This window comes from Phalacrocorax carbo, chromosome 3, assembly GCF_963921805.1.
Source record: "Phalacrocorax carbo chromosome 3, bPhaCar2.1, whole genome shotgun sequence".
Taxonomy (NCBI): domain Eukaryota; kingdom Metazoa; phylum Chordata; class Aves; order Suliformes; family Phalacrocoracidae; genus Phalacrocorax; species Phalacrocorax carbo.
Genome location: NC_087515.1, coordinates 94,357,746 through 94,375,905, shown reverse-complemented (window position 1 = coordinate 94,375,905; position 18,160 = coordinate 94,357,746). Strand labels below are relative to the sequence as shown.

General features: G+C 39.7%; 1 protein-coding gene across 6 annotated transcripts in view; it reads right to left on the bottom strand.

The window, feature by feature from the left end:
- Positions 1 to 18,160, bottom strand: part of COL12A1 (collagen type XII alpha 1 chain) — a 104,541-nt gene that overhangs the window by 67,702 nt on the left and 18,679 nt on the right. For 5 of the 6 annotated variants that reach the window (XM_064447796.1, XM_064447797.1, XM_064447793.1 and 2 more), the window contains 3 exons: positions 16,068 to 16,340; positions 14,872 to 15,144; positions 517 to 786 (listed from right to left, as the gene is read on the bottom strand). The exons of the other annotated variant lie outside the window; for it this stretch is intronic. In XM_064447796.1, coding sequence (XP_064303866.1) covers positions 517 to 786; positions 14,872 to 15,144; positions 16,068 to 16,340 — 816 coding nt within the window. The remainder of the gene's footprint in view (positions 1 to 516; positions 787 to 14,871; positions 15,145 to 16,067; positions 16,341 to 18,160) is intronic. 6 annotated transcript variants of the gene reach the window in all.

The window sequence follows — 18,160 nt, the reverse complement described above, 5'->3', positions numbered from 1 at the left end:
GCCTGCTTTGACTAATAGTACATAATGTTTATCAAATAAGGAAAAAGAACAGCCTCAGGAAAGGTAAATAACAAACAATCACCCAGTGAGCCTCAGTTTGAGGACTGTGAAGACTGGAAAGGGCAATAGCTTGGAAAGGAAATTCATTGATTCTGTGGGGGTTTACCCCACCTTTCCTCCTTACTCTACCCATAATATTTATTCCACCTGATTTCCAGCAGTCACACCAAACCTATGAGTAATTTGCAGACTTCAGAGTAATTTGCAGACAAAAAAACACCTTAAGGAGGAAGTAATTCTTGCTGAATCCAAACTTACATGACATAGAAAAGATCTCTTTTTTTAATGGTCAAATAAAAAGCCAGAATTGACTGATCTGAGGTGGCATTTTAGTTTGGGGGACATTTCAGTAAAAAAAAAAAAGGTGAAGAAAAATAAGGACCATTTTCTTTAAAAGATTATAATTTCATCAAGAACAGAATGTTACAAATGGTGGTAATGTTGGACTACACTTACCGTCAGTAAAAGCCTCTCCTTCTACTGGGTCTCCCTCTCCACTGCTGTAGGTTGCATATACTGAAATCCTGTATTTAGTCTCTGGCTCCAAGCCTTCTAGCACAGCATCCACTGTATTTCCAGGGACTCTCTTTTCTCCCATCGTATCATCATAAAGTGATTTCCACACTATCCTATAATCATTAACTGCTCCTGGAGCTGGTGTCCATGATAACCCGACTGTAGTGTCAGTTATGTCTGTGGTAACCAAATTACGTGGTGAACCACGTTCTGCAAGAAAGACAACAGAAAACTGTCTCTAAAATACAAATAGCAAAAGTTTGCAAAGTACAAATGGAAAAGTAGAATGATCATAAAAGCAAAATCAAACTTTTCCCATCAATATTAGTTTCAATAACATACATGTGTAGTTCCAAGAGAAAATTGATGGATTTTTCAACAAAATGCTTAAAGCTAACTTCAGGCTATGAATGATCCTATCCCTTATTGTGCAAGATACTTAGTGGTTATGCTTTAGAATATGCAAAGTTAAAATGGCATTAATCAAAGGCTTGAAATAAAGCCAGTGCTTAAATATGCTGCAGCTCATTTAGGTACGTTTTAACTCTCAAGTAAATAATTTTATTTCATTCATTCATCTTCGTCCCCATATTTGTAAATTTTTCTGGAGGGTAAATAAAGAAGACTTTTACCTGAGTGAAACAGACCTTTCTCTAACAACCCTATCTTCTTATTTAATAGTACTGTACTTATTTCCAGACTGCCACTTACCAGTTCTATCAGCTATTTCATTTTATGCTTACAACTAACTTGCAGTGTGCTTACTTCATGCCACAGTTACAGCAGAAAACAGTCTCCATCTTTCCACTCAGAAGACTTGTACCTCTTTCCTCCCTCTAGTTTGTTCCAGTCAGCTTGGAACGAAGGAAACGGCTCGTTAGCCTGTGAAATCCAGTTGTCAGCTGGATGCATGTGTCTCACCTAACACACCAGAGTATTCCACTGCTTAAAAATGGAGCTCATTGGTTTAAAGTGGTACAGTGAAATGAGTGCCTCTGTTTAATGTTTAACATACATTTATAACATATGTTCAATTTTCCTATTGCAGTGGCTGGCTTTTGACAGCAGGAAAGGACTGCTGACTGGTGGGTTTAATGCAATGGCCTCACTGTAGCAAAATCTGCAACAGAGATCTACAAAACCAGATCCGCAAATATACAGAAATGCTCAGTTCTTTGGTGTGTATTCTCTGTGGCCTACAAGACATTCCTGAAAGACTGCTTAGCAAGAGGACTTAAACACCTGAGGTGGCCTCATGGCATCACAGTTAAGTTTATCCTGCACTGTTAAAAATATATCCCTATATTATACCACAGCAACCACAGGACCAGAGTCAAAATTCTTTGAACACAGAAAAATTCAGTTCCTATCCAATTTCCACTGCTTAGGCTCATTGCAAGAACAGACCTCACTGTTTTCAGAAGCCTGAAGTGGTTTCAGTCCAAGATTGAGCAACAAGTTGCTCAAAGTCATATACTGTGTTTTCACTTTTCATATTCATTTGTCTTTCACTTCCACCACAAATCTGCAACTTTTCCAAACATAATCCCACAGGAGCAAGCAGAACTACCTTAGAAAGGCTGCATTTTGGAAATGTCTCATTGCCAGCACAACCTTCAATAAAACTGAGCCAACAAATCCCACTTAGCTTCATGATGAATGGAAATTAATATGAACCTATCTGAAAACAATGCTTTCAGTATAATAAAGATTCATCAGCTACACAGATTTCAGAATCAAAGGGTACCACTCCAATCACAAAGCTGACTCTCAAATATAGCTAGTAGAGTGTGTAAAAGAATTCCTTTGTGTTGTGGGGTTTTTTTCTGATTTTAATTCACAGTCTTGGGACTTCCCATCATGTTCTCCTAGAGGCAATTCTTTTACCATCCTAACTCTGCATCAGTTCTTACAATTTTACTCTTCAAGCCAATTTTTAGTCTCACAATATAAATCACCACAATTTATGGCATCTTCTCTTCAAGAAAAAGGTTACGATACAGTGGTTTTGGTAAAGTTCACATGTTTATCATTTCACAACAATAGCAGCGGCATACAGTGAAAAAGTGATATTGAAGAGGCCTGATTCAGCTCATGCTTCATGCAGTCTCACTGAATTCAGTGACTGCATTAAATGAAAGCCAGGGCAGAATCTTAACTCCAAAGACCAATTTTCCTGGAAGCCTGAAAAAAAGATTTGCCTTCAAAAGTGAATTACACCAATTTTTCTGTCTGCTCTTAAGCTTCTACTCCCAAATCTTGGCTTTTTCATACAATAAAAAAAAATATTAAGGCAATCCAAATGGAAAAAATATGGAAAACCTAACTTGATAGAATGCACAGATGTCTCACAATAAAAACCTTTCTTTCCATATTTTAATGTAATATAAATATACAAGTCACTTTATTTTGGCTACTTTAAAACATGGCTCTGCCACAACATGATTTCAGTATTAAAGTATCTGCTACCACAGCACAATTTTTTGCAAGTCTACTCTTGGACGCTACAGTTAATGATATATGTTGGAAACATTGCAAGTGTAACTGCATATTCAAAACCGTTATTGATTAAGTCATTATTGAAGTCATTAAATAACAGAGGAAAATAATTTGTTTGGAATGGACTGTAATGAACACCAGTTACTGTAATATGTTGGTTCTGAAAGAAATATCATTTGGAACTAAATGTCTTTTTTATAAGGTAAGGTAAGAGAGGGAAAAGGGACTGGGATTCCTACCAAACCACTAGAACTAAATGGAAAACTTTTACTTCAAATAGCTGGAAACTGCTGACAAGACAATTTACCTACTAAAGGAAATTAGACTTTTTATATATTACACCGCAACCAAGAACATTTCTTTAACATAACACACTAACTTGATTTGCACCTCATGTGTGAGGTGGAAGTTCACTGACAGCTTTTTTCTGCTTCAGTGCATCTCCCACAAGTGTTTTTGTATCAGGGGAGCGGCTGTGTTGAAGATGCAGTCCAACTGTAAGTCTTAAATTATTAGGATTCCATCAACTATTATCTAAGCTGCTACACTCAGAGTCAAGAAACATATTTATGCTCCACAATAACACTAGTATGTGTGTATATGTAATGACTAACAAACATGCAATTAGACCTATGGGATATTTTTCCTGTGGCTTAAAACAAAACACCTAGTTACCTTGCTTACATTTCACACAAAAAAAAAATAATCTACAACTGTAACACGTAAGCAGTCATTCTGTTCTTTGGTCCATGTGTTCAGAAACGCTTGTGGTACACCTGCTTCTTGCCTGCTTGTTTAAACAGGATGGATAAGGAGCATGGAAAGCCAATTCACACCATAAGAAGGAAAAGTGCTGGCTGGCTGGCTCACAAGCAGTTAACAGTCAAAATATTCCTGCTTTTTCCTGAATTGAAATGGAAGTTATAGCATGCCAATCACTTCATACAGCCCCCAAGTCATCGGCAAGTAAAGAAGCAGTTGGTTTTTGAAAATTATCCCCTAACAGGCATTAGGTCCTATGATGCTCTGGAGCACTAAACCGGCTCATGTGAGCACAGCTGTAAGCCATAGTGAGTACATACACAGTAAAACAAAGTGATTGCACGGACAGATCAAACCCCTGCCTGGGGGAGCAAGCCAGTCACCAGTTTCAGGCTATCAGATTCTCTTCAGCAGTCTTTAGCTCAGAGCTGCAGCGTGCCTACAGTCCATTGCACATTTCTACCATCACTCAGTGCAGACACATGCTCAAAAATTAACTTGGTAACTTTCAGTCAGGTGCTTTTACACCCAGTTCTGGACTTCTGCAATGTCCAGTTTCTGTATTCAGTTTTCCCACTATAGTATGCCAGAGACAGAATATAATATTAAAGCAATTTCCCTGTGTCCACTTGGCTCACTTCCCATAGCTCTCCAGCAATCACTGCTGTTACTGAACACAAGACTGTGAATCAGCAAGAATTAAAATGTTGACATTCATAAAAATCAAATGGCCTTACTCAAATGGCCTTTTCCCTCAGAAACTTTTACACAACTCCAGCTGATTTCAGCAGGAGTTATACACGCAGTTTGCACTCAAAGTTTAAACACTTTTCTGTATGTGCACTTAAAACCAGCTTTCAAAATCAACCTGATGCAGTAAATTTCATGCAGAACCATGTTTCATTTAAGTTAAACATAGGACTGATCTAAGCCAGCATCCCAAAAGGTCAAAATCAACTAAATAAATGAGCCTTCTCTTGCAGAGGCATATACCAGGGGTATGCTATTATGTGAGCAGGCTGGGTCACTGCAGCCAAGGATCCAAGTGCGCACATCAGAAGAGATGGTAGCGAATCACATTAAGGTTTTACTATAATGGTCAGTCTCCTCAGCACTGGAGGAGGCAGTCACTTTGGTCTGCTGATATCCCCCCCTCCAAGCCACAAAGTAGTTGGTTATTCCTGGAGTACCAGTCCTCAGGCACATAGACGGGATATCGACATGGTGCAGGGGAGAGTCAAGGGCTGGCTACACAAAGGGAATGCTCACTTGACCCTTTTAGAGCAGGTTTCTTGCTCTTCTGCTACTGGGAATGCAGAAAGGTGAGAAGAGGCAGACCTGGAGACTTCTGACCCATAACAGAGGGACTATGGCCAGAGCACTCCAGAGTCTGCTCTAGCATAAAGCCAACAGGAACTCAGACTCAGTCCCGTTACTATTTTGTCTGTCTTTTCCAACAGTTAATCTGCTAACACTACTCTCAACTGTCTAGAAATATCTTTTTATTATTCACTCAGTCTTCCCCATGTTAATTTTTTTTCTGATAGATATTTCATTTCCTGTATAAAACTAAGATGATTTTCCTCAGATTATCAAAAGTCAATTTCAAATGTCAGACTCAAAAATCTTGGAACGTATAATTTTAAAACTGCATGAAAAAGCATTGAATCCCCTGAGGACACTGAGTCCTTATTTCTTTCAGGACGGAAGCAGCACTACACAGTCTGAACATTACATAAAGTCCCTCTCATATGCTAAAAACCTCATTGTAAGAAAATGTCACTTGAATTTGTACTACTTTGCCTTTAGGAGGTCATTAGTTTCTAAAGCATTCTTATTTTACTGTAGAAACGGGAAAAAAAGAATAATTTATTTACTGAAGAACTACTATCCATTTTCTTACCCAAAAAGAACTCTCCCCCCAAACCTAAGCTCTAGGAAATATATACAACAGAAGATAACCTAAAACTGAACAGTGACTCAGTCATGCTAACTTTTTTTAACATATCACTTTAATATAGCCCAATTCTCACAACACAAACAGCTACCCATCAAACGAGATGGCAAAATTGGGCCCTATTATCACTGAAATATATCTCTCAAATTTATCTGCTGAATATAATACACTACACTTTTTGTTACTTATTCTGAAACGTACAAAGGTAAGAAATAAAACAGGTTGGCATCCCTGCTAATGCAGACTAGGAGTCTCATTTATTTCAAAAGAATTACATTCATTTACACCAACGGTGTTTGTAGCCTAGGAACTTCACTGTTCTAAGTGGAAATACTTTGAAACTTCCCAGTGCAAGCAAGATGGGAATCTGACCACTGAAACCTTGTCTGAAAAAAAAAAAGGCTTTTTTTTTCCAAATTTCTCTGAAATTCATATTTTAAAATGCTTCAAGTCAGTAACTGAAATATTCTTATAGATGTTCTGAAAAATATATAACTGCCAGGAAAAGGGCACTCATAAAATAGATCTGCAGCTTCCCAATTTTTCAGGCATTCATTAGGATTAAACATTTCTATGTAGATTGCTTAATCTAGCAATGAATTTGTTTCTCTTTAAAACAACTGCAAATTATGAAAGTTAATCTATTTAGCAGCTAATGTACAGTATGTTCTTTTCATTTGACAGCATGTCTTTCGGCAGAAAACCAAATTCTTGCCAGACTTACAACCACCTCTCTTATTAAAAAACAGATTAGAAAAACAGTAGCTCTTGCAAACTGCTTGCTGTCTGTTGCGTTTACACTCACCTCCCTCACCATGTTTATCACTGTATTTTATTTCTAGTGTATGATGACTTGGGTAAGATCATATGATCCCAAAAAAACCTGAAAGCCAAATTGTTTGTTTGAGGTGTTTGGGATAAGAGGAAGACTTTTCTTCAAGGTATTCCCATGTGTGCTTCTTATTTTTTCTTCAGTCTGTATGATGTATCATCAAATATAACCCTCAGTGCTAATTTGTTTAGTACCCCCAGCTGTCAAAAGCCTTGTTCCACCACAGAGCAAATGGCAGCCTGCGCTGATTTAATTAACTTTAGCAGTTTCAACAACTTTGCGTGAGCTGAGGGGAATCACAGCCAACAAAATGTGTCTGAGGAAAATTTTTCCATGGCACCTTTATAGAAGGGCTCCAACCAAAGCTGCCTAGTGATGGATCACCATGCAGTTTTGAAAACAAGAGGATAAAAGTGGAGAGTTTTCTACAGCACATATTTTGCATGTGCAGTTATGTTTAGTGCAGTATGAAATATAAAGCTCCAGAACTTTCACCTCTGGATGGTACTTCATAACTGCAGACAAAATCAGCCATTGACTGAAAGAGGCTGGATAAAAGATCAGAGCACTATAAATTTCCTAAAATCTGGATTATTGGAGAAGAAAATCTTCAAGAGAGGGGCAAAAACACTGCTTCCCTTTCCCACTCCACAAACAAAAAAAGGAAATAAACCTATACTTTCTGAATAACAGTTACTTTTATGGTATGGAACAGAACCCTCAGAAATAAGTAATTTTCTGATTACTCATTTGCTAAACTCTCTATAGCATGTTGTCTGTGAACAGTTCATAAAATTCTGATCCTCTGGCATGTGTTTATCTTTGGGCTGGACCAGATAGCTATGCAAATAGTTTATAGAAGAGATTATCTACAGTTACTTGGAGGAATATTTGCCCTCTGTTTTATGCAGAAAAACAATAAGGGCAAGCATACACTTAGCAAAAAGAAAAACAAGAGGAGAAGCAGAGATTACCCAGCTGGTAAATTACACTAGTGTTAGAACGAGAGGAAACAGCTTCAAGCTGCATCAGGGGAGGTTTAGATTGGATATTAGGAAAAATTTCTTTACTGAAAGAGTGGTCAGGCATTGGAAAAGGCTGCCCAGAGAGGTGGTGGAGTCACCATCCCTGGAGGTATTTAAAAGACTTGTAGATGTGGCACTTCAGGACATGGTTTAGGAGGCATGGTATTGTTGGGTTGATGGTTGGACTTGATGATCCTAGAGGTCTTTTCCAACCTTAATGATTCTATGATTCTATGATATCAAGTACACAGAATGATTGCTAGATTTGTGTGGGTTGATTTTCCCAAGCATCCTGAAACAAACAAGCCACTTCAGTGAAAAACTGCCATGCAGAGGAATGCAGAGGAAGAGAAGAAACTTCCAAGATCAATTTGTAACTGCTCCAAAATACTTGGGAGATAACATATATAACTGAAGGACCTTCATTGAATGCCTGGGCAGACACATTCTTGTAAATCATGTCAGAGAAGTCTAAAAAATTATCAGTTTTCTCTCTCTGCTGAAGGCTACCATTGCAACTGAGATACAGTAATTGGCCATATGAGTTCTCCTACTACATGCAGAGAAAAATAAATCATTACTGAAGGCAGTAAGAATGTTTGTCTACACCCTTAGTCTCAGGGGACCATTTAGTGACTCAGTAAAATTCCATAAACATCTGAGAGCTTGGATTTTTCATTTCCTGCCACTTGACTATACAATGGCTGGAGAAGCTACTGTATCCAGCTCCTCTTTTCTCACTTTCCTGTTAGTGCTGAAATGTTCACTACATCCAAACTGATTTCTCTTAGACTACATATCAATACCATAAACTAACAATTGTCCCAGTTTGAAAGGTAATCTCAAGCCTAGCTCTTGATATGATGATGAGCTGAAGTGGCCAGCAACTATGGCATCACTGACTGAAGAGGTTTGGTGGGAATTCATATGGTGAAGCCATCAAGTAAGCCCCGTTGGGATTCCTGATACAGGAAAATACTTAACTGCTCAGTACTTCAGTGCTGTTGGCAATGAGAAACACACACAGCACTATTTTGTTTCTCAGACACTATGGCTCACGGAAAAACCAAGTGAAATACTAAACACATTTTTATGCTTCCTTTCACAGCTTTTTTGTCATTACTGTTGATAAGTTTATTTCTCCAGGAGTTAAGTTCTGTCCCATTCCCAGCCTCAGTCAGACAAGTTATTTCAGCTAATAGTTAGTCAAGTATTCACTCCACTGACCTGTGTAACTTTTCAGCCGAGTCCAACCATATTTATTTTAGCTTCACAGGCAGCATGACTTCTTTTTTTTCAAGTAAACTTCTATACTAAGCTTTGAAGTTTGAATGTTACCTTTCAGTTCCAAAAGTGCAACCCTTTTATTCTTAATTGTCTGGTTTTCCTTAAAGGTTTTGTCTTTTTATCCTTCAATGAGGTAAGACAGTGCCATACAGTGAAATATTCTTATATGTACTCCAACAGATACTCTGAGAACCTTTCATACTATTAGTCAGGGAGTCTTTTAAAATGTCTATGGACCATGTCCAGAGAGTTTTGGCCTAATTCAAGTATTTTTATTACCCCATGAAACTGCAGATATGCTGATTACCAAAATACACAGTGGATGTTCCATGAGGAAACATCATTATTTAGACCTCTGCTGTCATGCAAAGAGAAATTTGTATTCTATTCTTTACCTTTGATCACCCAGTAATGACTGACATCTGTTTATGCTCTTACTAACATTTTATCTAACCAAGAAAAATTTAATAGACAGCTTTAATATGAAAAGTAATGTTTTCTGGAGTGCACCCTGATAGGATGTTCGAATCCAGCTGACTCTTCAAAGGATATGCATTTCAGTCACAAAGCTATACCTGTCAAAATGGTAAAAGTAATTTTTAATTTGGTTTTCTCCCAGCTGAGGAACTGAATAAAAAGTAATTCAGTTAAGTGACAGGATGCTCATTTATTCATATTTATCCCAAGACAAAATCTGTCACAGAAATTTTTTTGCATAAAGTTTTAATTCAGTTGCTTAGAGTAAAACCTCTTACAAGAATGCTCTTGTGTCCTTTGAAGTGCGACATCCATCTTAATCTCCATCTGGTTGCGTATAAACCCATTCCTGAGCTATAACCAACTATCCTCTTAAATTCTTTGATTCCTTAACCAATTTTTAGAATGTTTTTCTTCTTATTGACTATTTACCACTGCAGAAAGTCCAAATCAGAATCAGAGCCTTCCTGGGGAGGAGGGAGCACTGAAAGGACAAGACAGTCTCTACCTGAGACTGAATTCTGGTTTTCTGATGACTGTCTTTTCTATTCTGCTGTATTTCACTGCTCTCTCTGTTTAGAATGTGTTTTAACTGAAGCTCTAGGCAGTGCCTTAAAAGACTTACCTATTGCTCAAGTTTTATGATAGGGTAAAAAGCTACGCTTATTTTATGAATTTGAAACACACTTGATCTCTCCAGACCTCCATGTTAATAAAGGGTCTCTCGCAGGTTTACTACAAAGATACTGGATGAAAACCTTTCCACCAAATGTAAACAGTTAACTTGGTCAAACCTTCATGAAAATTTGATGCATCTCCCTATGCAAGTAGACAATTCAGTCTCTTTAACAGAGACACAGAGGCCTCTCAAGATTTGCAAAGGAAAAACCAAGGTGTTCCTCTATCCACTGACAGCACAGAGAAAAAAGCAGGCGTGTCAGGTTCCTCTGTCCACTTGGGATCCAGCCTGCTCTTGTTCTGAGAGTGAAATTTGCATTCCTGGATGTACAGTGGCTCATGTTCAAAGGAAAGAGTGAAGGACACTCTTGCCCAGCATACACTGCAGCCTTGTAAACATGCTGGGATGTGGCAACGTGCATTCAGACTCTCCCAGACTGAGTAAGGCCTACATCTCCGCACTCACTCTTCCTTCAAAAAGGTGTTAGACCTAGTAGAATACCATACAAAAGAAAGTGGCAGCACCACCACCAACAGAAAAATTCATTAATTCCTGATCATCTCTGGCTTTTCTGGAGTATATGAGCAAAATCCAGCTACCTCTTCTCCTTTACCTAGATCTCAGCAGTGTTCTGGGCAGGAGACAGGTTCTTTTCTCTTACAAAAGGAGTAATTTGGATCTTACGTGGGGCAAGGGAGTTAGGGAACTTTCTGCACAAATTGCAAGGTGCCCAATTCTCTGACAGCTGCACACTGTCTCAGTGTAAGTAGGTGGATATAGTTGCCATCACAGACATGTGGTGGGATGACTCGCACAACTGGAGTGCTGCAATGGATGGCTATAACTCTTCAAAAGGGATAGGCAAGAAAGGAGAGGCAGTGGAGTAGCCATGTACGTTAGGGATTTTTTGATTGTCTAGAGCTTATTGATGGTGAAGATAGGGTTGAATATTTATGGGTAAGAGTCAGGGGGAAGGCCAACAAGACAGGTATCATGGTGGGAGACTGTTGCAGACCGCCCAACCAGGATGAAGAGGCAGAGGAAATATCATATAAGCAGCTGGGATCACTATCTCACGATCTCTGTCTCAGATCACTGTCTCACAATCACTAGCCCTTGTTCTCATGGGGGACTTCAACTTACCAGAGGTCTGCTAGAAATACAATACAGCAGAGAGGAAACAGTCTAGGAGGTTCCTGGAGTGTGTGGAAGATAACTTCTTCACATAACTGGTGAAGGAGCCAACTAGGGAAAGAGCCCCGCTTGACCTGCTTTTTTGCAAACAGAGAAGGACTTGTGGGTGATGTGATGGTTGGAGGCTGTCTTGGGCACAGTGATCACAAAATGATAGTTTTTCGTTCTTGGAGAAGTAAGGAGGGAGTCAGCAGAGCTGCTCCCTTGGACTTCCAGAGGGCAGACTTTGGCCTGTTTAGAAGACTGGTTGACAAAGTCCCTCGGGAGGCAGTCCTGAAGGGCAATGGGGTCCAGGAAGGCTGGACATTCTTCAAGAAGAAAATCACAAAGGCACAAGAGCAGGCTGTCCCCATGTGCCAAAAGACAAGCTGGCAGGGAAGAAGATCAACCTGGCTGAACAGAGAGCTTTGGCTGGAACTCAGGAAAAAAAGCAGAGATTATGACCTTTGGAAGAAGGGGCAGGCAATTCAGGAGGACTACAAGGATGTTGTGAGGTTACACAGGGAGAAAATTGGAACGGTCAAAGCCCAACTAGAACTTAATCTGCCTACTGCCATAAAAGACAATGAAAAAATGTTTCTAGAAATACTTTAGCAATAAAAGGAGGGCTGAGGAGAATCTCCATCCTTTACTGGATGCAGGGGAAAACATAGTGAGAAAGGATGAGGGAAAGGCTGAGGTACCTAATGCCTTCTTTGCCTCAGTCTTTAATAGTAAGACCAGTTGTTCTTTGGGTACCCAGGCCCCTGAGCTGGAAGACAGGGACAGGGAGCAGAATGAAGGTCCCTTAATCCAAGGGGAAATGGTCAGCAACCTGCTATGCGACCTAGACATACACAAGTCTATGGGGCCAGATGGGATCCACCCAAGGGTACTGAGGGAGCTGGTGGAAGCACTCAGCAAGTCACTTTCAATCCTTTATCACCAGCTCTGGCTAACAGGGGAGGTCAAGTTGACTGGAGATTAGCAAATGTGACACCCATCTTCAAGAAGGGCCAGAAGGAGGATCCAGGAAACTACAGGCCTGTCAGCCTGACCTCAGTACCAGGGAAAGATTATGGAGCAGTTCATCCTGAGTGCACTTACGAGGCAAGCGCAGGACACCCAGGGGATCAGGCCCAGTCAGCCTGGCTTCATGAAAGGCAGGTCCTGTCTGACCAACCTGATCTCCTTCTATGACCAGGTGACCTGCCTAGTGAATGAGGGAAAGGCTGTGGATTTTGTCTACCTAGACGTTAGTAAAGCCTTGGACGCCATTTCCCATGGCATTCTCCTGGAGAAACTGTCTGCTTATGGCTTGGACAGGTATACTCTTCACTGGGTAAAAAGCTAGCTGGGTGGCTGGGCCCAAAGGGTTCTGGTGAATGGAGTTAAATCCCATTAGCAGACAGTCACAACTGGTGTTCCCCAGGGCTCAATACTGGGACCGGTTCTGATTAATATCTTTATCAATGATCTGGACAAGGGGATCAAGTGCACCCTCAGTAAGTTTGCAGATGACACCAAGTTGAGCAGGAGTGATGATCTGCTTGAGGGTAGGAAGGCTCTATAGAGGGACCTGGACAGGCTGGATCGATGGGCTGAGGCCAACTGTAGGAGCTTCAACAAGTCTAAGTGCCAGGTCCTGCACTTGGGTCATAATAACCCCATACAAAGCTACAGGCTTGGGGAAGAGTGGCTGGAAAGCTGCCTGGTAGAAAAGGACCAGGGGGTGTTGGTTGACAGCTGGCTGAACATGAGCCAGCAGTGTGCCCAGGTGGCCAAGAAGGCTGTATCAGGACTAGTGTGGCCAGCAGGACTAGGGAAGTGATCGTGCCCCAGTACTCGGCACTAGTGAGGCCACACCTCAAATACTGTGTTCAGTTTTGGGGCCCTCACTACAAGAAAACCATTGAGGTGCTGGATTTTGTCCAGAGAAGGGCAATGAAGCTGGTGAAGGGTCTAGACCACAAGTCTTATGAGGAGCAGCTGAGGGAACTGGGGTTGTTTACCCTGGAGAAAAGGAGGCTGAGGGGAGACCTTATCACTCCCTACAACTACCTGAAAGGAGGTTGTTAGCGAGGTGGGTGTTGGTCTCTTCTCCCAAGTAACAAGCAATATGGCAAGAGGAAATGGCCTCAGGTTGCACCAGGAGAGGGTTAGATTGGATTAGGAAAAATTTCTTCATCAAAAGGGTTGTCAAGCATTGGAACAGGCTGCCCAGAGAAGTGGCTGAGTCACCATCCCTGGAGGTATTGAAAAGACATGTAGATGTGGTGCTTAGGGACATGGTTTAGCAGTGGACTTGGCAGTGCTGGGTTAACAGTTGGACTTGATGATCTTAAAGGTCTTTTCCAACCTAAACCATTCTATGATTCTATAATTCTGTGATTCTATGATTGGATCACTGAGACTTAGGTAGTGGGGCAGGCACAGGGTTGGTGCCTAGCTCTCAGTGGTTCCTTCTATAGTCAATGGACAGAGAAACTTCCTTTCAAGGAAAAATGAAATCTCAGATGGACTACCTGCTTTCTGGAAGTATCTGCCTTTCTTCATCAATCACAGAAGAATCCTACAATGTCCAAGCTGCAAACTGCACTGTTCCAATAAGTGCTTAAATTTTAGTGGGATGAATTCAGCACATTGGTGAATCATTGGAACTGATGGGGTTTTTTTTACAGTTTCCTATTTAAAGTAGGTTTTCTGGTTTGTTTCCTAACCTATGTCATAAACAAAAAGACAGACTGATGGAGAAACTGAGAGCCAAGTATATCCCTACTATAACTCCATTAGCGTCAATGGATGAGTTTTAATTCCTTATAATTCATCTGTAAGATGGTTTCAAGTGTTGTGCCTACACAGCTGTGGTGCCAGACTTTAGCAATACATACCTGGCCAGCACAGAGCACAGTCACGCTTCCTTTCATGGCCTAGGAGGGAGCTTTCCCTATCCTCTGACAATTAACAGATGACACTGAGAACCCTCACAGAGATGTCTGGGAAATTCTCCACTCAAAGGCAGAGCAAGAGCAGCTTCCCCTCCTTATAAGAAAGTCTTTGGCTCCGACTTACACTTTTGCCAGCATTCTGTTAATGCTCAGCTCCAGTTTCTTACTCTTATTAGTTAAAAGCAGGATATGATTCATTATTCCTATGCCTTGACTAGATGTTGCTTCTCTAATGTAAAAATGGTCCCTGAACATCTTTCAGTCTCAGTACAGTAGAAAACCTGCAAATTTTCAAATGGATGAGATACATTAAGAACAGTCTGCCACTAAAATTGCACAGAAGTTGAGTTTTATAATACAAAATATTTCACTGAGGCTGGTGTGGAAGTACAGACAGTTTTCGTTGATGCTCCTGGCAATGCCTTTTTCAAGAGACCCAGAGTCCCCTCCACAACCAGTGATTTGACCCCACTTTTTTCTCTGATAGACAGTAGGTTTGGAAAATCCCTGTAAAGTAGAAGAATGTCCTTATGCTTATTTTTCAATCACATATTTACTTTTACAGAAAACTCAGGAAGACAGTACACTTTAAGACACCTTAAACTTAAACATCAATCAAATAAATGAATGACTGTATAGAAACAATAAATAATTACCTTCAAGTGTCTCTCCCTCTCCAGAAAGGGCCTCTCCTGCTCCAGAGGCATACAAGGCAGACACAGTCAATGCATACCTAGTGGCTTGGTCTAAGCCCTTCAGCACTTTTGAGGTAGTGTCACCTTTCACAGTCACTTCCTTAGTTTCACCTCCTGCAACTGGAGTGTATGTTATAAAGTACTGCTGCACTTTGCCAGGAGCAGCACTCCAAGATAGCTTCATTGTTGATGTTGTAGCATCAGAAACTCTCAAATTTCTTGGATTTCCTCGGACTGCACATGCCAAAAGATGATGAAAACAAGTTGAAGCAAGCTTCATCTCTTGGTTTACTTTTCAGGTTACCACAACATAGGACTTAATGCTGAAAAAATAATTCCTGAATATTCTGTACTAACACTGCTACAGTATATCTTTACTGCAGTCAGGACTGTACAATTCCATCCCCACCCTCCTTAGGCAAAAATGCTCAATAAAATGTTTTTGCCCCTATTTTTTTTCTATTAAAGCTACAGCCTCGATCCTGGAACACTTATACATACTAGCACCTGAATATATGCTCAGGTTCTTGAAGTCGCTGTCTGCAGAATCAAGTCAAAGATCACCAATGAAATATGAAATAAACACATTATGGTTTCCTACAGAGTTTGTTTGATGATAGTTTTTCTGATTTCTAATATTTAAAATCTCAGTGGAGTTTCACCAGTGACCAGAACATTCATAATGCCCCTGTACTCTTCGGATTTTTTTTAATAAGACATGATATCTGTTAAAGGATCATGCTAAAGCTACAGTGATAACTTAGTAATTTAAATGTTTCATTCATTCCTTGCTAGCCATTTAGAACAAAGTGCAAACAGAAGATGAATTTGCTGAAAAGAAATATAATTTATGTCATTGACAATATGAAGAATCAGGAGGACAATAAATTAAACGTATAGGTAGATTCTTCACCCAAGTTACCTTGCCATTTAGGTGTTGCAGGTTCAATATACTATATTTTAAAATTAAATACTACTATTTTGATGAATTATATTGTCTTAAATTACCTCTCAACTAGGCTAAAGCAATTTTATAATTCCCTGTTCATCTGGGATAACACATATAGCCAATATGGGTTATTCTCTTTTCAGTACGAATATGTCAGCATGCAGGATTTCTCCTCAAGCTTACTACATTCACAGCATTGATCACGTACCTTCATCAGTTTTTGCATATCCATTCAGTGAATTTCCAGGCCCAGACTGATACTCAGGAATAACAGACACTTCATATCTTGTATCTTGGATCAAGTCCTGCAGAATAGTTGATCTATCATTTGCTGACACAGTCACTTGTCTCCTTTCTCCTCCGGTAAGTGGTCTATATACAAGCCTGTACCGCAGGACATTTCCCGGAGCTGGACTCCAGCCAACTACAAAGCTATCAGTAGTTTCATCTGTTATCCTTAAGTTTCGAGGAGCACCTTTAACTACACACACAAAAAAAAAACATATAGAATTTGTAAATGCTTACTTTTAATCAAGTAGTATCTGAAGCGAAATCATTTCAACCACGCTTTTAGCTCATCCAGTTTACCAAAACAAGAGCTTATAGTGCCCTGCCATTGTTTTAAAGTACAAAAACCATTAGTCTTTTCTGAAAATTTAGGGCCAGAGTTACAATCAGCAGTGTAACAAAGTTGTCCCCAAAAGTACATTAATCACAGTTTATTCAGCTGCTTTGGAAACTTACGACAGTCTGACTGTGTTTAGCGGTAACAGAACTAAACTGTGTAAGGGATTTTTGGGCATAGTGGGGAAATTCCGTAACAAAACAAATCACACAGGTTTCTTTGCTGTGGCCATTTGCTTCTGCACCACCTCCATTTACAGAGAGTTGTCAGATACACCTAACTACACACAGGCACCTCTCCTGTTTTAAAGGAATCACCAAAGTAAATGCAACAGGGGAAAATCACCAAAACAATTCTATTACTTTAAGTTAAATTTTCACAACAAAAAATATATTCATTGCAATGTGCGTTGCATCTAAGGTTTAAAAAAGGCTTCTGAATTAAGTCCGAAAGTCAAAAACAAGAAATAGCTTGTTATCTGAGAAATTAAGGAAAAACTGTGGTGAATCGTTTAACCTAGCCCGCTCATTGACAAAAGGTGTAGCACCTCAGGTCATTTCATATGATCAAAGTGGGCACACCAAAGAAGGACTTGACTCTTCCAACATACATTAAGATCTACTGTACTGCAAGTTGCCTAGCAGTACATAGCATTGTCATTCAGACAAAAAAGTTCTGTTTTTTATTGTTTATTGACTAAATTATAATCCAGCTGGACATTTATATGCCAAAAGCATTGCTCTTCAGTGTTAAATTACAGATCTGTTAAGAGTGCAGCAATTAATAATCCCATCTTTAAAGAAACAAACTTGTTTCCTACTAATCAGAAACACAATAATCAGTCTCAAATTCTTTAAAAACCTGAAACCAAAGTTAGCTGCCAAGAAAGCTGCTGGCCCAAATTGTTAGTTAGATCTGCATAGAGTTCTGCTGATGTTTACATGATTGCAGAACTCTGTCTTTTCAGACATGTTGGGATTTTCGTCAGGTCAGGATGCTAACAATTATTCAAGGTAGTATCAGTTACAACGTGGGAATACTGATTGTTTTTATTAAAGCTATTCCTTCCCCTGTCCTTTACAATCACAAGTTACATGTTCTATCAGCCAAGAGCTTGTCTGTTTTCCTAAGGGAAAGTTATGTGTGGCCAAAACATTCTGACTGGTACAATCATGGAAATATGCACACCAACAGCAAAACCTGTATCTTCCAAACTTAACATCCAAACTAAACTATTTTATAAAAGTGTATTTCTATCAATCCTAAAAGGAAAGACCAATTAACGAATTTCCATGCTGTTCCTTTTGCTCCCTTGGAACCATTGACATCACCAAAGGTCACAAATGACAGCATGGAATAATGAAAAAGAGTGGAGCAATGTTTAAAAAAGTATGATTTAGACTAGACTGAGTATTCAACTACTGGAATAGCAAATCAAATTTACTGTCATCCTTCTCCTTTAAATCAGTGGAAATGCATCATGGCAACTCCATAAAGAAAACGTACAGCTGCCATGCTTAAATTTACAGCCATTGATCACATAAACTCATGCTGACATCAATGGAAGTTTTGAATCAGTAAGAGCTACTGGATCAGACCCATGAAGTTCTGATGAGAAACAGCTGACCAAAAACACAGCCCCCTTTAAGCCTATGGTGCATAAGCCAGAATTTCTA